The sequence below is a fragment of the Vulpes lagopus genome, chromosome 8, assembly GCF_018345385.1.
Source record: "Vulpes lagopus strain Blue_001 chromosome 8, ASM1834538v1, whole genome shotgun sequence".
NCBI lineage: Eukaryota > Metazoa > Chordata > Mammalia > Carnivora > Canidae > Vulpes > Vulpes lagopus.
Genome location: NC_054831.1, coordinates 91,794,597 through 91,812,490, shown reverse-complemented (window position 1 = coordinate 91,812,490; position 17,894 = coordinate 91,794,597). Strand labels below are relative to the sequence as shown.

General features: G+C 38.2%; 2 protein-coding genes across 2 annotated transcripts; both read right to left on the bottom strand.

Moving 5' to 3' along the window:
* Positions 1-369: 369 nt before the first annotated feature.
* SPINK14 (serine peptidase inhibitor Kazal type 14 (putative)) lies at positions 370-3,531 on the bottom strand. Its single transcript, XM_041765387.1, has 4 exons — positions 3,462-3,531; positions 2,552-2,595; positions 1,289-1,425; positions 370-415 (listed from the first exon to the last, which is right to left on the bottom strand). The coding sequence occupies exons 1-4, from the start codon at positions 3,529-3,531 to the stop codon at positions 370-372; spliced, it is 297 nt and encodes a 98-aa protein (XP_041621321.1).
* An 8,956-nt stretch (positions 3,532-12,487) lies between these two features.
* LOC121497448 (double-headed protease inhibitor, submandibular gland) lies at positions 12,488-17,894 on the bottom strand. The gene is made up of 6 exons (XM_041767100.1): positions 17,751-17,894; positions 16,988-17,001; positions 16,344-16,465; positions 14,665-14,707; positions 13,300-13,409; positions 12,488-12,647 (listed from the first exon to the last, which is right to left on the bottom strand). Exons 1-6 carry the CDS (start codon positions 17,845-17,847, stop codon positions 12,602-12,604), a joined length of 432 nt encoding a protein of 143 aa, XP_041623034.1. The 5' UTR covers positions 17,848-17,894; the 3' UTR covers positions 12,488-12,601.

The window sequence follows — 17,894 nt, the reverse complement described above, 5'->3', positions numbered from 1 at the left end:
CATAGGAATATAGAAGAAATTTCTCTTGTGTTCCTTGGAAAACAACTTGGAGCATTTGTACCATAGATTACTACACTGTTCCCAGTATCAAGAGGCTGATGAATCCCAATATTTGTCTTTGACTTTTGGCTCAAATGTTCATTTTGTTCTACTTTTGAGAATTGAGACACAGATTCTTGGACCAAGGATAAATCAGGCTTTCAGAAAAGTATTTATTAGGGAGGGAAGAGGTCTAAGGAACCTTCAGTTATCTGATACAAGCTCAGCAGGGGCAGGTCTCTGTCACTATCACATGTTAGTAGGGATGAATTGCAAGAGAAGGATTGTCATGATGGAAAGAAAAAAATATTCTCTGGCATCCAAGTCCACTCAGCATTTTCCATCATTTTGAAACCTAATTTTCCCATGAGACTTCCTAAAGGAAAGAATCAGAATCAACATTTCATGAATAAAATGTCAGAACTACAAAAACTTTTAAAAATTATTTTATCTATCATCCTTGTTTTATATTTAAGGAAACTAAGAGTCAGAGCATGAAGGAAAGGGACGACAAATAAAAGCCAGGTTATTGGATTTCCTGCCCGGTTACCCTTCAATGATTCTAAGATGCTATGGAAGATATTGTGACCTATGCTACAATCTCTTTGTAAATAAATTTTTCAATAAGGTCTGAGAGTGTGATCTACAAGACCCATCAATCCTCATCTTATTCTGTTAACACTCTCATGCTTTGGCCCAATTCCTCATGACTGGGGATGATGTGGGGTTTACACATTTCTGTCATTGCTCCTTTTACAAAATTACAAAATGATTGTTGGGTTGAGGGCTCCAGTCTGATGCCAAGAGGAGAATTTTACTCCCTGTGAGCTGTACTGGCTTACACAGAGATCAATCTGAAGCCATAGTTTTGTGAGATCTCAGTGTCTAATCACTGGTAATCATGTCCTATATGTCTAAAAACCTAAACACTGATTCTTAGCAAAAGGATCCAAACCTGCAGTCACCTCATCCTAGCTCAGAGTTTCAGGCATGTAAGAGATTGAAGGTATCTGGGAGAAGGCAAGCCAGAGGACCTGAAACAGCACAGAGTACAGGGAGTCTGCTTTCTACCCCAGCGGGCTTTCTATTATTACCACATGCTTTTCTGAGTGGAGACTGATTAGCATCTGTGCAAACTGAAACAAATTACTGGCTTTGAGGCGGATGCACTTGGTAGAAGAGTCACGTAGTAACTGCTGTGGACTAAGCTTGTCTTTGTTCTCTTCTTTCTCCCCCAAACAGTACTCACATGCTCTCAATACAGAAGATGCAGGGGTTTTCATAGGTTACAAAATCAGTGCCACAGATGGGTTGATATAAATCAGGGCAGGGGTTCACTGTTCCAGTGAACCAACTCAAGTCTACTTTCTTATACGGACATTTCACCTGAAAATCAGTTGAAAAAAATAATAATGGTTACAATTGCTCTCACAGACAGGTAGATAACCGCTGGACTTGATTAGGAAAATCTAAACACAGTCAGGATCCCATCACAATCACACAAAGCTCTTACAGCTGCCCCTCCACAAACCAGTATAGGAAGGACAATTGATGTTCTTCCATCTGACAACCACGATGCCCTTATTGTGAGGGGCTTCCTGACAGTAACTGGGCACAGAGGCCTGCTACTCTACAAAGTAGACAAAGAAGAGTGGATAAACAGCATATATTGGGGAATATAGCTTCTTTCTCAATCTCCTTTATTTCCAGAATATTAGACATGAGAATAGTCTTAGGGATTTTCTGTGCCAACTGGGCAAAAAGCCCTGAAAGCCCATAATTGGAAAAGGGGCTTCTCTGAAATCCATATGCTTTGATTTAAAATACTTACCATTTTTTATCCATTTTCAAAATCCCCAAGTCAATTCTTTTCTCAAAGTTGTGAAATGTGAAAGCAGTTAGCATAATGCCTTGACTTTGTAGAGAAAACGAAAAACAAAGAGACATGTCTCATCAGGGACCCGAACCCCTGTAGGCTCATGATGCTGGTGTCAATGGCAGCTTGAAGCAGTGACTCAGGGTTGCTGGAACTTGAGTTCTGGGGGCTCTATGAGTATCTGAGACAGATTGATAACATACCTCTGATACAAGGTGGGAGGGAGTTTTGGCTGAATGTGTAGAGAAAGAGGGTTCATATTTGAGCTTAGAAACTCTTCTCTTTCTTTCCATATGCAACACCACCAGCATGGCCAGGCCCCATCATCTACCTCTTGTATATCTGTCACCCAATTAATCCCCCCACTTCCTCTGTTCTCCTGGAAATAGTTGGTGCTCAAAAATATATCCTAGGCAGTAGGGAGGGTTCTCTGGTTGTCAAACGATCAAATCTTGGTGTGGTTCTCAGTTTGGACACTCTACTCGGGGCTCTTGTACCTGCAGTGTACCTGCCCGTTCATGTGAGTGGACTCTGTAGAATGCCAAGATGCCATTCCTGAAATAAGGTTATAACACAGTAATTCTAAAGAAAACTCAGATTAGACTGTCAATCCTGAGAAATAGAGTGGAAGAGTACCTTAACAGTTCCATGTGGTGGCCACCAGTTTCGACGGCCTGAAACTAAGACATAATTGAAAATAGTTGCAGAGTATAATATCTGGTGAATCCTAGCTTAATCTGTTGGCAGAATTAAAGAATTCTAATTTATTACCAAGGAAGCTTGCAATATGAAAACATGGTTTTATCTATACATGCATTCATTTCCTCCCCCGCAAAAATGTGGAATAACTCTTCTACTCCTGATTGATAATCAGTAAGCAATCACTGCTCTCATAAATGTTGCCAGTCCAGTATACCAAATACGTTTTTGATTAATAGTAGCTAGCTTGGGCTTGAGAGGATTCAGGACCAGTAGTCAATATGTAAAAAAAAAAAAACATTAAGAAATGCTGGAACTTTAAAGAGATCATTAGCCCAATCTCTGTATTTTACAGAGGGAAAAGACTCTTGCTAATGCCCAGGAATTTCTGGTAATACATGAAAATTCAAGCTCTTCAGTTCTTAAGGCTAGGTATCTTTAAAACTCCCTATAGGACTCTTCTCTAAAAGAGGACAAAAAAGGTAACACCAATTCAAATTCATGGCAAAGTATTTTTAAAAGTTTTGAGTCTTTGAGATGTGCTGTGGACATATTACCAATCACTTTAACATCATACCTCACTGAAGCCCCCAAGCCCTCTGGTCCCCATGAGTTAAGTTTTATAATCTGTACTAATAGATGGGAAACAAAGGCCCTTACACTTGGCTCAGAGTCTTTTCTTGGGACCACACTCCATTGGCTTTCTCTCTATAGATACAGATACATATAGTAAAATGATACTCTTACATAAATAAATAGAAAATAATTCTAAAGCATTCTTTTGGATTACAATATCAAGCTCACAAATCAACCATACATAACTGCCAGAACCAGTCAAATTACTCACCAGAAGATAATGCCCAATGTATCAAGATGAAGAACAAAAGTGAGCAGAATACTGGAAGATACTTGGCCATTTTTCCTCCTGGTGTGTGTATCCTTAGAATGATGCTTTGAGATATTGCCTCAGGATGTTCCCCTCTAGAACAATCACCAGAGCAAAGTAATCAAGATATAAAGATGATCTGTGAAGTGAATATCCACCTCTAGCCTTCCCACTGTAGCCACTGTATAACACGCCTGGAAAGCCTATCATTTCTCCCTTCCCCAAGAACAAATGTTCAGAAAAGCTTAACTTGGTTAGTCATAAATAAAAATATAGAACTCAATGATAGATCTGTGACTACTTAGAAGACAGAAGTAAATCAGACGTTACTCTTTGGACAGAATTATATTATTTTAGTGTGGAAGTGTTTTAAGTGTCTTGACAAGGTGACCCGTTACCTGAAGATTCACCCCAATTTTTTACGAAGAAAATGATAAGGCCATTAGAGGCTTCTAGATAGTAAGGCTTTCTCAACAGAGGAAGCAGGTCTGTACTAGTTCATGAAGCAGAGACTACCCCTTTGTAGTAGGACAAAGATAATATTTTAGGCATAGGTGGCTGTGCTGAGAATCTTCTGACATGGAATGCTTATCTTTTTTGGAGCACTCTGACAGAGTACATAGGGAGAAATGCTGTTCCATCTCATGGGGGCCCCAAAGTTATTTTCATCTAGACATCCAGCAAGGGAGAAGTCAGTGAGCAAGTGGTCTTGTGGGATCCCTTGTAGCAGACTTTCCAACCCTAGAGAATGGTATAGGACAGTTCTAGGCCTGACCAATGGACCACCTTGAACTCCCCTATTTTCTAATCCTACAAAAGTGACCTGGTCCTCCCTATGTGCTCTGGTGGCCTTCATCACTGTGCTGTAGCATATATGAATAGGCATCTGACATAAACTCTTTCCCAGAGACTACGGTGTGATCTGTGATATCTGAGACACAGTAAAGTCTCCAGGGTATTCTACTCCCCAAGATGGTTGGAGGTTCTTGGCACAGGCTCTGGAGCTGTCTATCCTGCATGCTCCTGGGACAATCTAGGACATGTTTTTGCTAAGCATACGCATCTCTTCCTGACATCGTCCCTGGATTCCTGCAGGAACGGAGCAGCAATAGTGGTCGATCTAGCTGTACTACAGCAGGATGCCAGATGCCTGCTTCCCTGCCACATATATCCCCTTTGACCCACCTCAGAAAGAAGAGAAAAGGAAGAGAGATGTAACATCTTCTTTTGTGGCTCGTGCCTCTTTTGAGAAGCAGGTAGGAGGGCTTCGGGAGTGGGTAGGGTAGCTATGTAGGAGAGAGAAGGCACTGAGGCATTGTGTGCTGGGAGGAGCAGGCCCCGGAGGCCCAATATTCAGGGTAAATCAGAGTCAAACCTCAGCAGGAGGCATTGGGAAAGGAAGCACAGAGCTTCCTAGAAGCCTTGGGGGTAGGAATGGATCACTGGACACTGGACAGGGCAGCCCTGGACAGGCAATCCAAACAGGCAATGCATGAGGAAAGAGCATAGCAGAAAAAGCAGAGTATGTTCCACAATAAGAATGATACCTGTGACCAGCGTGAAAAATATAGAAATAGCTGCATAAGAAAGGAGGCTGGTGATGCATGAGGGCTCTGGACGCCATTTGCATTTGGTCCAGCCTTTCTCTTGAATTGATCCAGAGCCTTTGCAACTTTGTAACCTGGAAGATTTGTGGTCATGGCTGAGTTTCCTCTTGCTGTCTGAACTTCCTGCCTCCATCTTCCTTCTTGTAAAGAATAGTTGTTCTTATACCAAGGAAATAAGTGAACTTGAGAAAACTGGAAAAATGGAAATTAAAAAAAAGAAATAAAAAGACGCGAAATCTGAAAACCCAGAGATAACTGTTAAACATGTATTGGATATTAGGGTTCCATTTTTAAAAAATTAAAGTTTTGTAGTACTGTATATTGTTTTCTGCCTTTTCCACTTAGAAATGTACTGTGACATTTTCTTGATTTTTAAGTGTAGTCATACAGTATATAAATTTAGGTGCCTGGTACCATATGCTGTCACATATATGGGTTTTTATATATTAATATTCTCCCATTGTTGCTCAATTAGATTGATTCTAGTTTTCATTATTATTAGCATTGCTAGAATAAATAAATTTTTATTTACTTCAGTTAATTTATTTCTTATTAACTTTAATAAATGTGCTTAAAAACAAACTGACTGGAAAATTCCAGAAAGGACCTGACTAACCTAGAATATGAAAGAGGTGTTTTTCACCCAATCTGTGGACTCCACGCGTATAATCTAACGTGGAGCATTTTGAAATACAATGCCACCTTACTAAGTGAATCATCTGTCATCTAGTTCAGAGAGATAGAGGGACTCCATTGCATAAAAAACATTACAGAAGAAAAAGTAAAACATCAAAGGAAAGGAATGAGGCTAAAATATCTATAGCTTTTCCAAACTCCCACAAATTCCAGTTGAATAATATTGGGTGAGGAGAATATATAAGATTAAGGAATCACACCTCTCTCAGAGAATCCTGAGTCTATGACTTCCTCATCATCTGTTATACCCAGGGCTTAATTCTAAAAGCTATAACGTGGAGCTTTTTCCTGGGTGGCAGTCTTCTCTTCCTAGCTATGAAATGATTTGATTTGTGGTCATGGCTGAGTTTCCTCCTGTTACCTGAACTTTCCGCCTCCATCTTTCTTTTCATTCTCAAAACCCACACCTTACTGTACAATCCAAAGCAGGTGCTTATCACCTTTCAAGGATACCAAAATCTTCTACAGGATTTAACATACAACTCCACTGTTCTCTGCAGAAAGGAAAGTTTTAGCTCCACTGCTCAAATTACAGAGCTTTCTTGTCTAGCCCATTCTGTTAACCAATTATCTTACCACCAGAGCACTGAGCTGCTTTCCTGTACGTCCCAATAGCTGTCCTTCCCTCACAGAATAGCCACCACACAAATGTCAGTCCAGGCTATAGGATAAAGCCTTTTTCTTCTCAAGGATTTTTTGGAAGCCATAGGACAGCATTAGCCAGACTCACATAATCTCCTGCCCTGGTCTTGAGCATTGATTTGGGTAACAGAATTCCTGACCTGTTCTTTTGGCCTCAATAACCGTCACATTCCTCTCACCCTGACAAACATTTAGACAGGCTTCTAACTGATCATTTACTTTAGAAATCTTATCGTTATAAATTCTTTCTCTGGTGCCTCGAGATGTAATTCTTTTTGGAAGCCCCTGGCCAGTTTTACAACCCAGAAAGGTCTTTCTTGAGGACCCAGGAAGGATCCCTTTGAAATGCAGCCATCAGGAAAGACTGTGCAGATTCTCTCCTAGTTTCTGTGAAAGGGCGGAAGCTAACTTCTTGTGGACACTTTGCTCTAAGTTGCGAAAACTATTTCTGTCATAAAGATATGAGAAGTTTATATTTCCTTCAGATAAAGCCAATGAGCTAACACAGCATGCCTATGATTTTCCTCTAATCTCCTCTGTTGCTTTCTCACTAACTCACCCAGACCTTAAGAATCCTCCTCCCTTTTTTTTTTTTTTTTTCCTCCAACAGCACTAATCTCATTCTGAGCTCAGGCTTCTCTTACCTATTCTAACAGCACTGGACATGCCTTCCTTACCTATTTAATTTTGTCTGATGCAATCTTCGTTTTAACAGGAGCATCCCACATGCCCAATAAGTCAAATTTTCTTGTCTCTTTTCTTTGGACTGAATCACTGTTTTGTTGCAATATCCTAGATTTCTTTTTAAGACCAATGCTCAACCACATATACAAGTGTCAGCCTTCCTATCTTGTGTACCTGCAATTCTAGCATAAAACGGAAGCACTTACTTCTCGTTAGTCTTACTTCTTTCTTTTATTGCCCATTTGTTTGCTCTTTAGCATTCATAGGTCCTCCCTGAACTACCCACTCACTGGCCTGCTGTTCCCTGTTGGTAACTTCTGATTGCTACTGCCTGTCCCCTAGGATTAACCAAGAAGTGGAATTGAGACAGGTCAAGGTTTCCTTTTATTGTCTGCATCCTTTGTTCTCCCTAAAACTCCCACCCCTGGCTATACAGATGTACATGAATTTGTGTTCGAAAAGGATGGAGAAAGGAAAATCTTTAAATGGAATTACCGACAAGGGGGAGAAGGTAAAAAGCTTGTAAGATAGAGATGAGTTTCTTCAAAGAGGAGAAGGAAAATGAGTAATCCTTAAGGCAAGGCTCTGATGGCGAGCTCACCTAGTGTCTGATCTGATTCCTCTTCCCTTAGGCTTCTATTTCTTTTCAAAGACTGATTTGCTTTTCTTCATTTCATTTTGGGGCAGCAAATCCTCTCCACAATCTCTTATGGGATGTCTGGAGGAGAGGCTCTGGCCATCTAAATCGTGAGGGCCCAGCTTAAGCGTGGGCACTTTGAGTCAACTCTTTGTGGTGTTCTGATCAGTGTGAGTTGAAGACATCCCACTTTCTTTTCAGGGTTGTTCCTGAGAAACACACATAGACACACACTTCTGCTTGCCAAAATTAAACATTAATCCTCAAATGGTACAAGTTTTCAAATTATATATTGTGACCCTTCAGTGGGTTGTAAAATTTATTTTGCTACCACCACTATTTTAAAATAAAATATAGTGGGATCCCTGGGTGGCGCAGCGGTTTGGCGCCTGCCTTTGGCTCAGGGCGCGATCCTGGAGACCCGGGATCGAATCCCACGTGGGGCTCCCGGTGCATGGAGCCTGCTTCTCCCTCTGCCTGTGTCTCTGCCTCTCTCTCTCTCTGTGACTATCATAAATAAATAAAAATTAAAATAAAATATAGTAAAATGGAATGAATAGAGTAGAATAACATACAAATTACAATGTAACTTCAACAGTGTGTTTGTTTTTCTAGGTGGTGAAGTAGATTATATTTTTTTCCCTGTGAGTCACATTCAATAAAGTTTAAAAACCCCAAGAATAAATCTACAAGGAAATAAAAATTTGCTATCTGAAAGCTCTGTACCTTTATACCTCTGTATCTGCTATCTGTGCCTCTTGCAAGAAGAAAATAAGGGTGTGTTGGCTTTGTTCTTTTTACGTTTCCTGCCAAAAGCCAGATAGAGTGCTTTGTTCTTAGCAATTCAACAAGCATTTCTATGTCCCTACTTGAAACCCTTCTGTCTTCCCCTTCATAGTTACTAGAACATCAGAGGCACTTAATAAGCTTGTTTCTTGAAGGACTTAAAGAAAACTTCCTCCAGTTGCAACATACCATATTATCCCCAAGAATCAAACTAACTGTACCAGCATTTGGGAAAAGCAAAGTGTTGTGGTAAGTGTTTCAAATGACACATTGATGTTATGAAAAGTCTAAGCCCTCAGGTGTTGTATAGTCTAATGGGGTTGGCATAGAGGAAAAAAGCAGATGAGAAATTGTAATTCAAAATGTACCATGAAAATAGGTTTTCAAATCAAGTAGTAGCATTATTAATGCTGGATAAATGTGGATACATATTTGTTTTAAGGCATAGGATGTGCTCTATCTTAATAGTTTTCCCCTAATATTGGTATACAGTAATATACATTTTACAAGAAGCACTGCATTGAGAGGATTCCACAAATTATAGTACTCTTGTTTCTTTTCATTTAGCTCAAAATACTTTTAGTTTCTCATTTGATTTCTTCTTTGACTCAGGGTTTATTTATTGCTGTGATATATACTTTCCAAATATTGAGGATTTTCCAGAGATTTTTTTTCTTATTCAATACAGTTGTGGTCAGAGGACATATGCCATATGACTTGAATTCTTTTAAATTTATTGATATTTGTTTTATGGCCAAGAAAGTGGTCTATCTTGGTAAATATTTCATGTGTACTTAAGAAAAATGTTTACACTGCTGTTGTTGAGAGGAGTGTTCTCAGGTCATGTGGTTGATATTATTGTTCAATTCTGCTACACGATTGTTAATACTCTTATTCATTTTTGAGAGATGGATATTGAAATAACTGGTATGATCATGGATTTGTTTATTTTTCCTTGCACTTGGATTCATTCTTTTATTTGCAAATCTTGAAGTTCTGAAGTTCTGTATTGAGGTTCATAAACATTTAAGATTTTTATATCTCCTTACTTGACAACTTTATCATTATAAAATTTATTTCTCATCCTTTGAATTATTCTTTGCTCTAAAATTTATTTTGCTCATATTAACATTGCCATTCCCGCTTTCTTTTGGCTAATATTAACATGGTAAACTTATCTTATCCTTTTATTTGTATCCTATTTGTGCTTTTAATTTATTGATTAATTAATTTATAAGGATTTTGTCTGAAAGTAATCGCTACACCCAACATGGGGTTTGAACTCACAACCCTGAGATGAAGAGTTGTATGCTCTATTAACTGAGCCAGCTGGGCACCCCTGTACTTTTTTTTTAAAGTGTATTTCTTGTAAACACACTTGCTTTTTTTTTTTTTAATCTAGCCTTGCTTTTTAAAAAATTCCGTCTAGCAATCTCTTCCTTTAATTGGAATGTTTAGACCATTCATATTTAATATGATGACTGATATACTTAATGTCAGGGTTAATTTTATATGTCAACTTGGCTTGTGCCCAGACATTTGGTCAGACACCAGCTGAGATGTTACTATGAAGATATTTTTCAGATACGGTCAACATTTAAATTAGTAGATCTCATTATTATTGTTTGTAATTAAATTATTTATTACTTAAGGTCAACATCCATGTACCCACCATTCTAGTGATGAGTTGGAATGGCTATCATCCTAAAAGGCTCCCCCATGTTATTGCCTGCTATACACTGAATATTTATGTCTCCATCAAATTCTTATGTTGAAGACTAGTTGCCAATGTGTTGGTATTATGAGGTAGGACTTTTGGGTGGTGATTAGGTCATGAAGGCAGAGTCCAGAGAGCTCCCTTTCCCCTTCTGCCATGTGAGGACACAGCAAGAAGACAGTTCTCACCAGACACTGAATCTTCTGGTACCTTGATCTTGGACTTGCCAGACTCTAGAACTACGAGAAACAAATGTTTGCTCTTTAAGCCTCCCAGTTTATGGTATTTTTGTTGCAGCAGCCCAAATAGACTAAGGCACTGCCTTAGTCACAGACTCTATTCTGATTTATATGTTCATCACTCACATGCATATTTAATAGTTTTACTACCTATAAATGTCTCCTTAAAAAAGATATTTTAGCTTTTAGGATTTCCTTTTTGGGACTGAAAATTCTGCCTCTTGACTGCCTTCAGACTTGAGTGGCAACATCAATACTCCCCTCAGTCTCCAGCCTGCTGAACTACTTACCAGGTTCCATAATCACATGAGCCAATTAAAGTAAATCTTTTCCTTTTTCTCTTTTCTCTGTCTCTTTCTCTCTCTACACCCACATTCACATGCACACAAAACACATAATTTGGTTTTCCTGAAGAACCCTAACTAACACAATGACGTTGAGTCTACCATTTTGCCACTTGCTTTTTTATCATTCCAATCTGTTTTTCCCCTCAACCTCCTTTCTTTGTCTTCTTTTGCACACATGAATATAAGTAGCTTCTCATAGTGTACCTTTAAGTAGTATTATACCAGTTAACTAAGCACAGAATCTTAGAATATTTTCATTTGTCTCTTCTATTGTCACATTGTCATGCATTTTATTTTCACATATGAAAAGTAAAAATAAAGTTCTGGCAATTTAGCTACTATGGATGAAATTATGTCCCCTCCAAATACGAATGTGAAAACACTAACCCCCATTGTGACTGTCTTTGGAGATAGGGCTTTAGGCAGCAATTTAGGTTAAATGAGATCATAAGATTCAGGTCTTCCTTCAGTTCTTATTGTACCTTTAACAATTCTTGATTATATAGTCTTTTTATATTGTATAGTAATCAACTCTTCAAAAGAGTGTCTCTGACTAGTCTACAAACTCCTTAATGGCATGGATTCTTTGCCCATTTGCATTGCCTTTTTCTACACAACACATTGCTTGACCTATAGTGATCTTTCTATGTGTGTTGTTAGAAAAGACACACAACTCTACAAAATAGCTGGCAAGCATTTGGCCAATCTTTACTAAAAAAGCATCATGCTTAGAGAACCTGGATGGCTCAGTCAGTTAAGCATCCAACTCTTGATTTTGGCTCAGGTCATGATCTTCAGATTTTGAGATTGAGCCCTGCACTGGGCTCTGTGCTTGGCAGGGAATCTGCTTGAGGTTCTCCCTGTCTCCCCCCGCCCCACCCCGCATGCATGATGTCTCTCTCCTTCTCAAATGAACTATAAATCTTTAAAAAAAAAAAAAAGAGCATTGTGCTTTGGACAGATGAACTTATAGGGCATAACTTTGTTCCTATTTAAAGACTTAGTGTTAGAAAATTCTCTTTACTAAGGAAAAATATCTCCCTTTGGATGTTAGATTAATGACATGACTTTCCCTATGGAACACCAGAAATGAGAAAGCTCTGATCTCTATCTTATGATACTCCTGCATATGCCCTCATCTTTCCTAGCTACCTTGAACTTTCCTTGGGCCTTTTGTGACTTCAACAATTTAATCAGATTATATGGTTCTTAATATCTCCCCAACGTGATCAACAAAATGCCTTCTTTGTGGTTGCCATTTGTGACTGAGTCCTCTTTAAATAGATATCTAATGTCTAAATACATTCCTGGTCTGATTAGTTGATAATATTATGAATTCTTACTCTATCTTTCTCCAAAGCTGAATTATACACTTTTTATTATTGTTGCTAAAGGTACTAATATAAGACTTGTGGTCAGATCCATCCCTTGACCCATGTTTGCTTAAAAATCATGAGGTTTTTTTTTTTTTAAATGGGATTCTAAGAGTAGATTCTTCTCTCACCAGTGTGCATACAATCTTCCAGTTCTCAACCTGAGTAACAATAGAGGAAATCTTTCTGTGTAACTCATTGAGGGAAATGACCATAGACATTCTCCTTAACAGTCACATCCAGAGACAAACTTGAAAGATTTCTGCTAAGAATCTTTTATTGAAGAATCAAATCCACATATTTGCCCCCATAACCATTTAAAGAGATTGGTTCTCTACATGGAATCTGCCAAAGGGAACCTGGGATCCAAATCTCAGCACTGTCCATGCTTGGCCAAAAAGATTGTACCACGACTCTTCCTACAAGAAAAATCATTTTTTTTAAAAGGAAAGTTTTAGAGATCTTAAATTGAAATTTTAATATTCTTAGATCAAGCCAGCCAAATGAGCACAGAGCATGAAAGGTGAATAATTATTAGCTGAACTCCAGCATGGTGGAAAAAAGAATTTAATGTAGTCAAAGCCAGTATCAGAACCCCCCAAAAATCTATAAATATCTCTGTTACCTGCCATATAATAATATTATGATGTTGATCAAGTCTCCTTTTCCAGCTTCAGTTCCTTTCTACCACTTTCTTTCTCTTGCCCTCTCTCTCTCTTTCTCACTTTTTACTTCTTTTTGTAAAATATTATAATTAACAGGCAGCCTGGGTGGCTCAGCAGTTTAGCGCCACCTTCAGCCCAGGGCCTGATCCTGGAGACCCAGGATTGAGTCCTGTGTCAGGAGCTTGCTTCTCCCTCTGCCTGTGTCTCTGCCTCTCTCTCTCTCTCTCTCTCTCTGGGTCTCTCATGAATAAATAAATAAAATCTTAAAAAAATATTATAATTATCAGTGAACCATGTGACTGTTAACACTTTGTAGGAGCATCTCACTTAATTAGGTAGCTATGATGGTTTCTGGCTCTGCAGGAAAGGCTGTTTTTGCAAATAGTACATTAAATTCAGAACTTACACAACAGCATTGCAAAACAAACATTTGTTGGAATAGCTTTTTCCATCAGATCCACAGAGAGGTCTGTAGTCCATGGTACATATATCAGAATATTTGGTGCACTCAATATCCTTCAGTCCAAAAAAAGGAAAAAAAGAAAGAACAACCTCAAATTATTAAATCATAGAAAATAAACTGTTTTAAGGCCTATGAGAAGTCACTTAGCCCTCAATCTCATATGCAAAAAGACATATCTTCTTTAATTTCCAAAATCTGACCCAGTAATGGTGACAATCTTGTCACAGTAAGACATAGCTTAGCTTGAGGTTAGGGCTTCCCTCCCAACTCATTCTCCACAGGGAACTGGTAAATAGAGTACATCCAGTGGATTCTATCTTGTACTTAATTTCCAAACCAGTCCTCTCCTTGTCACACTGTTATCCACTTTATTTAGGCCCTCCTTATGTCTTGCCTGCATAGTTGCAGATGTCTGCCAGTTTGCTGCCCAATGTCTATGCTTAGCTAAGATTTCAGTCACCTGCCACATTGATGTCAGAGTGATTCTTTAAAAACCAATTTGTTGTTTGTTTATTATCAGATCTTGTTTTTTGATTAGGTAACTAATTCCCCATCTACAGAATATCCCCTTATAAGCTGTGCTTACCTCTCTCATCTGCTTGACCTGTAACTCCAACTAAATTTGAATTCCCAGAGTGTTTCGTGCTCTCCTAAACATCCCTGTGCCTTCGCTTACGCTGTTTTTCTGTCTCGCCTGACCTTACCCACTGTGTCCAACACAACAACTCCTAAGACTCCTAGTCCTCCTTAGAAGTCAGTTTAACTCTTTTCATAACAGTTTCTTGACAACATTTATCTCTCTTACCCATCAAATTGAGTCAGATGTCACTCCTTAAAATGAACTGTCTTTACTACCACAGCACCATATTTTTATTTCTCTTGTCACATCAAACTGTATTGAAATTATTGACATCCACTCACATAGTTCTTTACTCCTGAATTGTCTTTATAGTTGTTCTTGAAATTTTTTTTTGTTTTTTAAAAAATAACTTCCTTTATTGTTATGAGAGTGTCCTTAAGTCCCTAATGTCCTCTTCTTAATCTGCTAATTAGCTGCAACATTAGAAAACAACCACATCTATACCAAACTGCCCCAGTTAAGGGGTTATGAGTAAAATTTGTGGAGTCTTCCTCTGGAGAAGTAAATTAACTATGCTCATGTCTTTTGTTTGGCTGGCCTTATAACTTATCTATGACTATACATACTCATAGATAATTTCTAGAATGTCTATTTTAAAACTTTCATAAAGTGAGGAATTATTGTAACCCTTCATATTAGGAATAAATGAAACTTCCTTGTATACTTACACATGCAGTATCCTGAAGTTTCCTGACTTCAAATTCTTTGTTTCTGAAAGAAGATTTTATTGAATAGGTAATTCATTACTTGGCATTTTACAACCTACAGAGTAAAATACAATCATATGTCATTCTGTGTTGCCTGTTTTGTAGTGAGAATGAGGCGCTCTGGTTAATATTCTACCCGGGTTGATGAATATTGACCATTAACACCTTCATGTATGATCATTTTGTAAACAAATAAAAATATAAGAAAGTAAGATCAACTCTAAGAGGAGATTGGGCATTTAAAAAATTAGTTCATAAATATTCAGATGAAAATTAAAGGCATAGTATAGTGTGAAAAAATTTTTGCAGTTAAGAAAAAAATATATTCAAATTCATTTCTGGCACTTATAGTCTGTAATTTTGTTACAGTCACTTCTTTCTATAAGATTTCTGTCTTCTTTTTTTTTTTTTTTTTTTTTTTTTTTAATTTTTTATGTATTTATGATAGTCACAGAGAGAGAGAGAGAGGCAGAGACACAGGCGGAGGGAGAAGCAGGCTCCATGCGCCGGGAGCCTGATGTGGGATTCGATCCCGGGTCTCCAGGATCGCGCCCTGGGCCAAAGGCAGGCGCCAAACCGCTGCACCACCCAGGGATCCCAGATTTCTGTCTTCTAAGAGGAGGCTATGAGATGATAAAATCAGTAAGCTCTCATCAGTCTTTAGTCTCTTGCATTTTTATTAGTACCCGAGTTTGCATATCCTGAGAGACTTTATTCTGAATAACACTTGTTGTTACACTTGACTATAAATTTTCAGAAGGATTAGAAAAGAAGGAGAAAATGATGAGAAGGAAGAAGAGCTCATTTCTGTAAATATTCAGTCTGTATTAGCTGTATAGCTAAGATTTGATGTGTTTTATCACAGTGAATCCTAAACACTATTAAATTTCTATATTATAGATGAGGATACTGAAGCATGTAGCAAATTGGTTTTTCTTTTTTGCCTAGTGTCACACATCTTTTTTTTTTTTTTTTTTGTCACACATCTTCTAAGTGTAATCTGGATTCTAGACCAGATACGTGACAACAAAGCCCATGATTTTGATGTAATGAATTCAAATTCCTGGAATGGCTGGTAATAACTATTCTTTCATTTTCCTAGAAGCTGAGATGTTTACAGTTAGCAACTCATAATTTGTGGGGCTGCTGGTGGTAGGGGTCTCAACTATCCATTTGTACTCTCAATCTCCTCCCTAGACTTTTCCAGATAATTGTAAGAAGCAACATGGATTTTCTCTGGGGTATGAAAGATAGATCAAAGTCTTGTAAAGTACCTGTGGCAATTATTCAATAGGAAAGACACAACAGAAAATTATGGAACTTTGACCAAGATACATTTTCTGCCTGAGACTCAGCTTCCTCAAATGTAATGTGAGAATAAAAATGTCTATAGGTAACGCTAATGGCTGAGGAACAGTATATAATGTGAATGAGAATTTGGCTGGATAGCAAAGAAATATCTAGCTAAATTAATTAATTAATTAATTTTAACAAAGTAATGTCCAAAGGGTATTGGAAGAGCATGACAAAAGGTAGGATTTATCAAACCACCTTGTTGGAAACCAAGCAGGTTTTGGCCAATGTGGACTTTGTGATCTTAAAAAAAAAAAGAGGGGATACAAACTGAGTATGATACTTACAGAGTTTGTGCGCAAAACATGCATTCATTACTGTAAGTGTTATGATCTGTGCCACATATTGGTTGCAGGTGCCTTGGGCATGCAATCTGAGAGCCTTTTCCTTTGTAGCTGGAGCAGTCCACCTATAATTGGAACAAAAAACAATGGCCCACATTGTCTTCCTTCCATTCTATAGTCTTTCTCGTATCAAGTTGGTCAGAGAGAAAAGAGTGGAAAGAGTACTAGCCTCTTCAACTTTTTAGCAAACAACTAGAAGACCTTACATGGATCAGATGCTGTGCTACACAACTAGATCAGACATGAAACATTAGAGGTAACTGTTTAAGAAGGAAATGTTAGTCTCTCCTTTTCGAGTTACAGTGAGAATACGATGGAATACTGAAAGTGAAAAATACTCAGAAAAGTTTAAAATGTCACCTAAAGGTAACAGTTTACTTTATCAGCTGTTCACCTTTTGCAAAGAGATTCCTTTTGTGAACTTCTAAGAAAGAAACACCACCAGGAAAAGTGGAGTAACAATGGTTTTACCTCCCTAGGAATTATTTCCATTCACAGTGAGCCAGTTTAGCTCCTTTCACAGCTCCATTTACACATCAGCTCTGGTATCATTTTTACCAAGACCCCACAGAGAAGTTTACACTCACCTCTCTTCCTATTGCTTGTCATCAAAAGAGAGTGGCATGCGGTGCATTTGAATAAAAGGAATCAGAGAAAGAACAAATTCCATAGTTAGAGGTGCAAGACTGAATTCATTGTTCACAGTGACTAAAACCTATTTCTGACATCCTTTGCCCAGGCCAGACCTAAGAGAGTTCACTTCTTTAGTCAGGACCAATTCAGGATGAATCAGTATGTGATTCTGATTAAAACAAAACAAAAAAACAAAACACAAAAACACAACACAACACCAGGGAAATTCCTGGTCTTTGGAGAAAGGGCTGTCATAGGTATCCAGGAATTTCTGTGAGCATGTCCAGGATAGGGTTGAGTTAAAGTCTCAAAGCTGCATAAGTTCTTTCTGAAAGGCAAGTCATAAGCCTGATGTCTTGATCAGGAACTGAGCAGGTTTCCCACAGTTCTTTTATTCTTTTCTTTTTTATTATTATTAAGTATAGCCAAGGCAGTATGTTACATTAGTTTCAGGTGAACAACATAGTGATTTGACAAGTCTACACTACTGACTATATTCCCTATGCTGTACCTTTTATTCCCATGACAATCTTTTTATTCTTCTTCTCCATCTCTCTTCCTCTTTTACGAGGTCTGACTGCCACCCTCTCTTTGCTAATCAGGCCAATTCAGTTAATTTTTCAATTTTCTTCTGACTTTAACATTCTATTATTATTGAAGATTGAACAAACTGCAGTTAACATAAAGTCATTATCATTGAAAGGAATCCTAACTTACCAGGTGGAGGGTCAGCCCATGCGGTGGCTACAAGAGCAAAGATGGCAAAAACAGTGAGACTCTTCATAGTGATGATAAGTGAGGGTGGCAGGGACATGCTGCTCTGAGGCACACATACACGTATATATACATATATGCACAAGG

What these genes read in the sequence shown, in the direction of transcription:
- SPINK14 (XM_041765387.1), bottom strand. Translation starts at nt 3,531, where the DNA reads ATGGCCAAGTATCTTCCAGTATTCTGCTCACTTTTGTTCTTCATCTTG. An exon ending in ACATTGGGCATTATCTTCTG is followed by an intron (nt 2,596 to 3,461) that starts GTGAGTAATTTG and finishes ATTATGTCTTAG; the next exon opens with TTTCAGGCCGTCGAAACTGG. An exon ending in ATCTTCTGTATTGAGAGCAT is followed by an intron (nt 416 to 1,288) that starts GTGAGTACTGTT and finishes TCTTTCCTTTAG; the next exon opens with GAAGTCTCATGGGAAAATTA.
- LOC121497448 (XM_041767100.1), bottom strand. Translation starts at nt 17,847, where the DNA reads ATGTCCCTGCCACCCTCACTTATCATCACTATGAAGAGTCTCACTGTT. An exon ending in ATGTTTTGCGCACAAACTCT is followed by an intron (nt 14,708 to 16,343) that starts GTAAGTATCATA and finishes ATCTTCTTTCAG; the next exon opens with AAACAAAGAATTTGAAGTCA. An exon ending in AACTTCAGGATACTGCATGT is followed by an intron (nt 13,410 to 14,664) that starts GTAAGTATACAA and finishes TTTGGACTGAAG; the next exon opens with GATATTGAGTGCACCAAATA.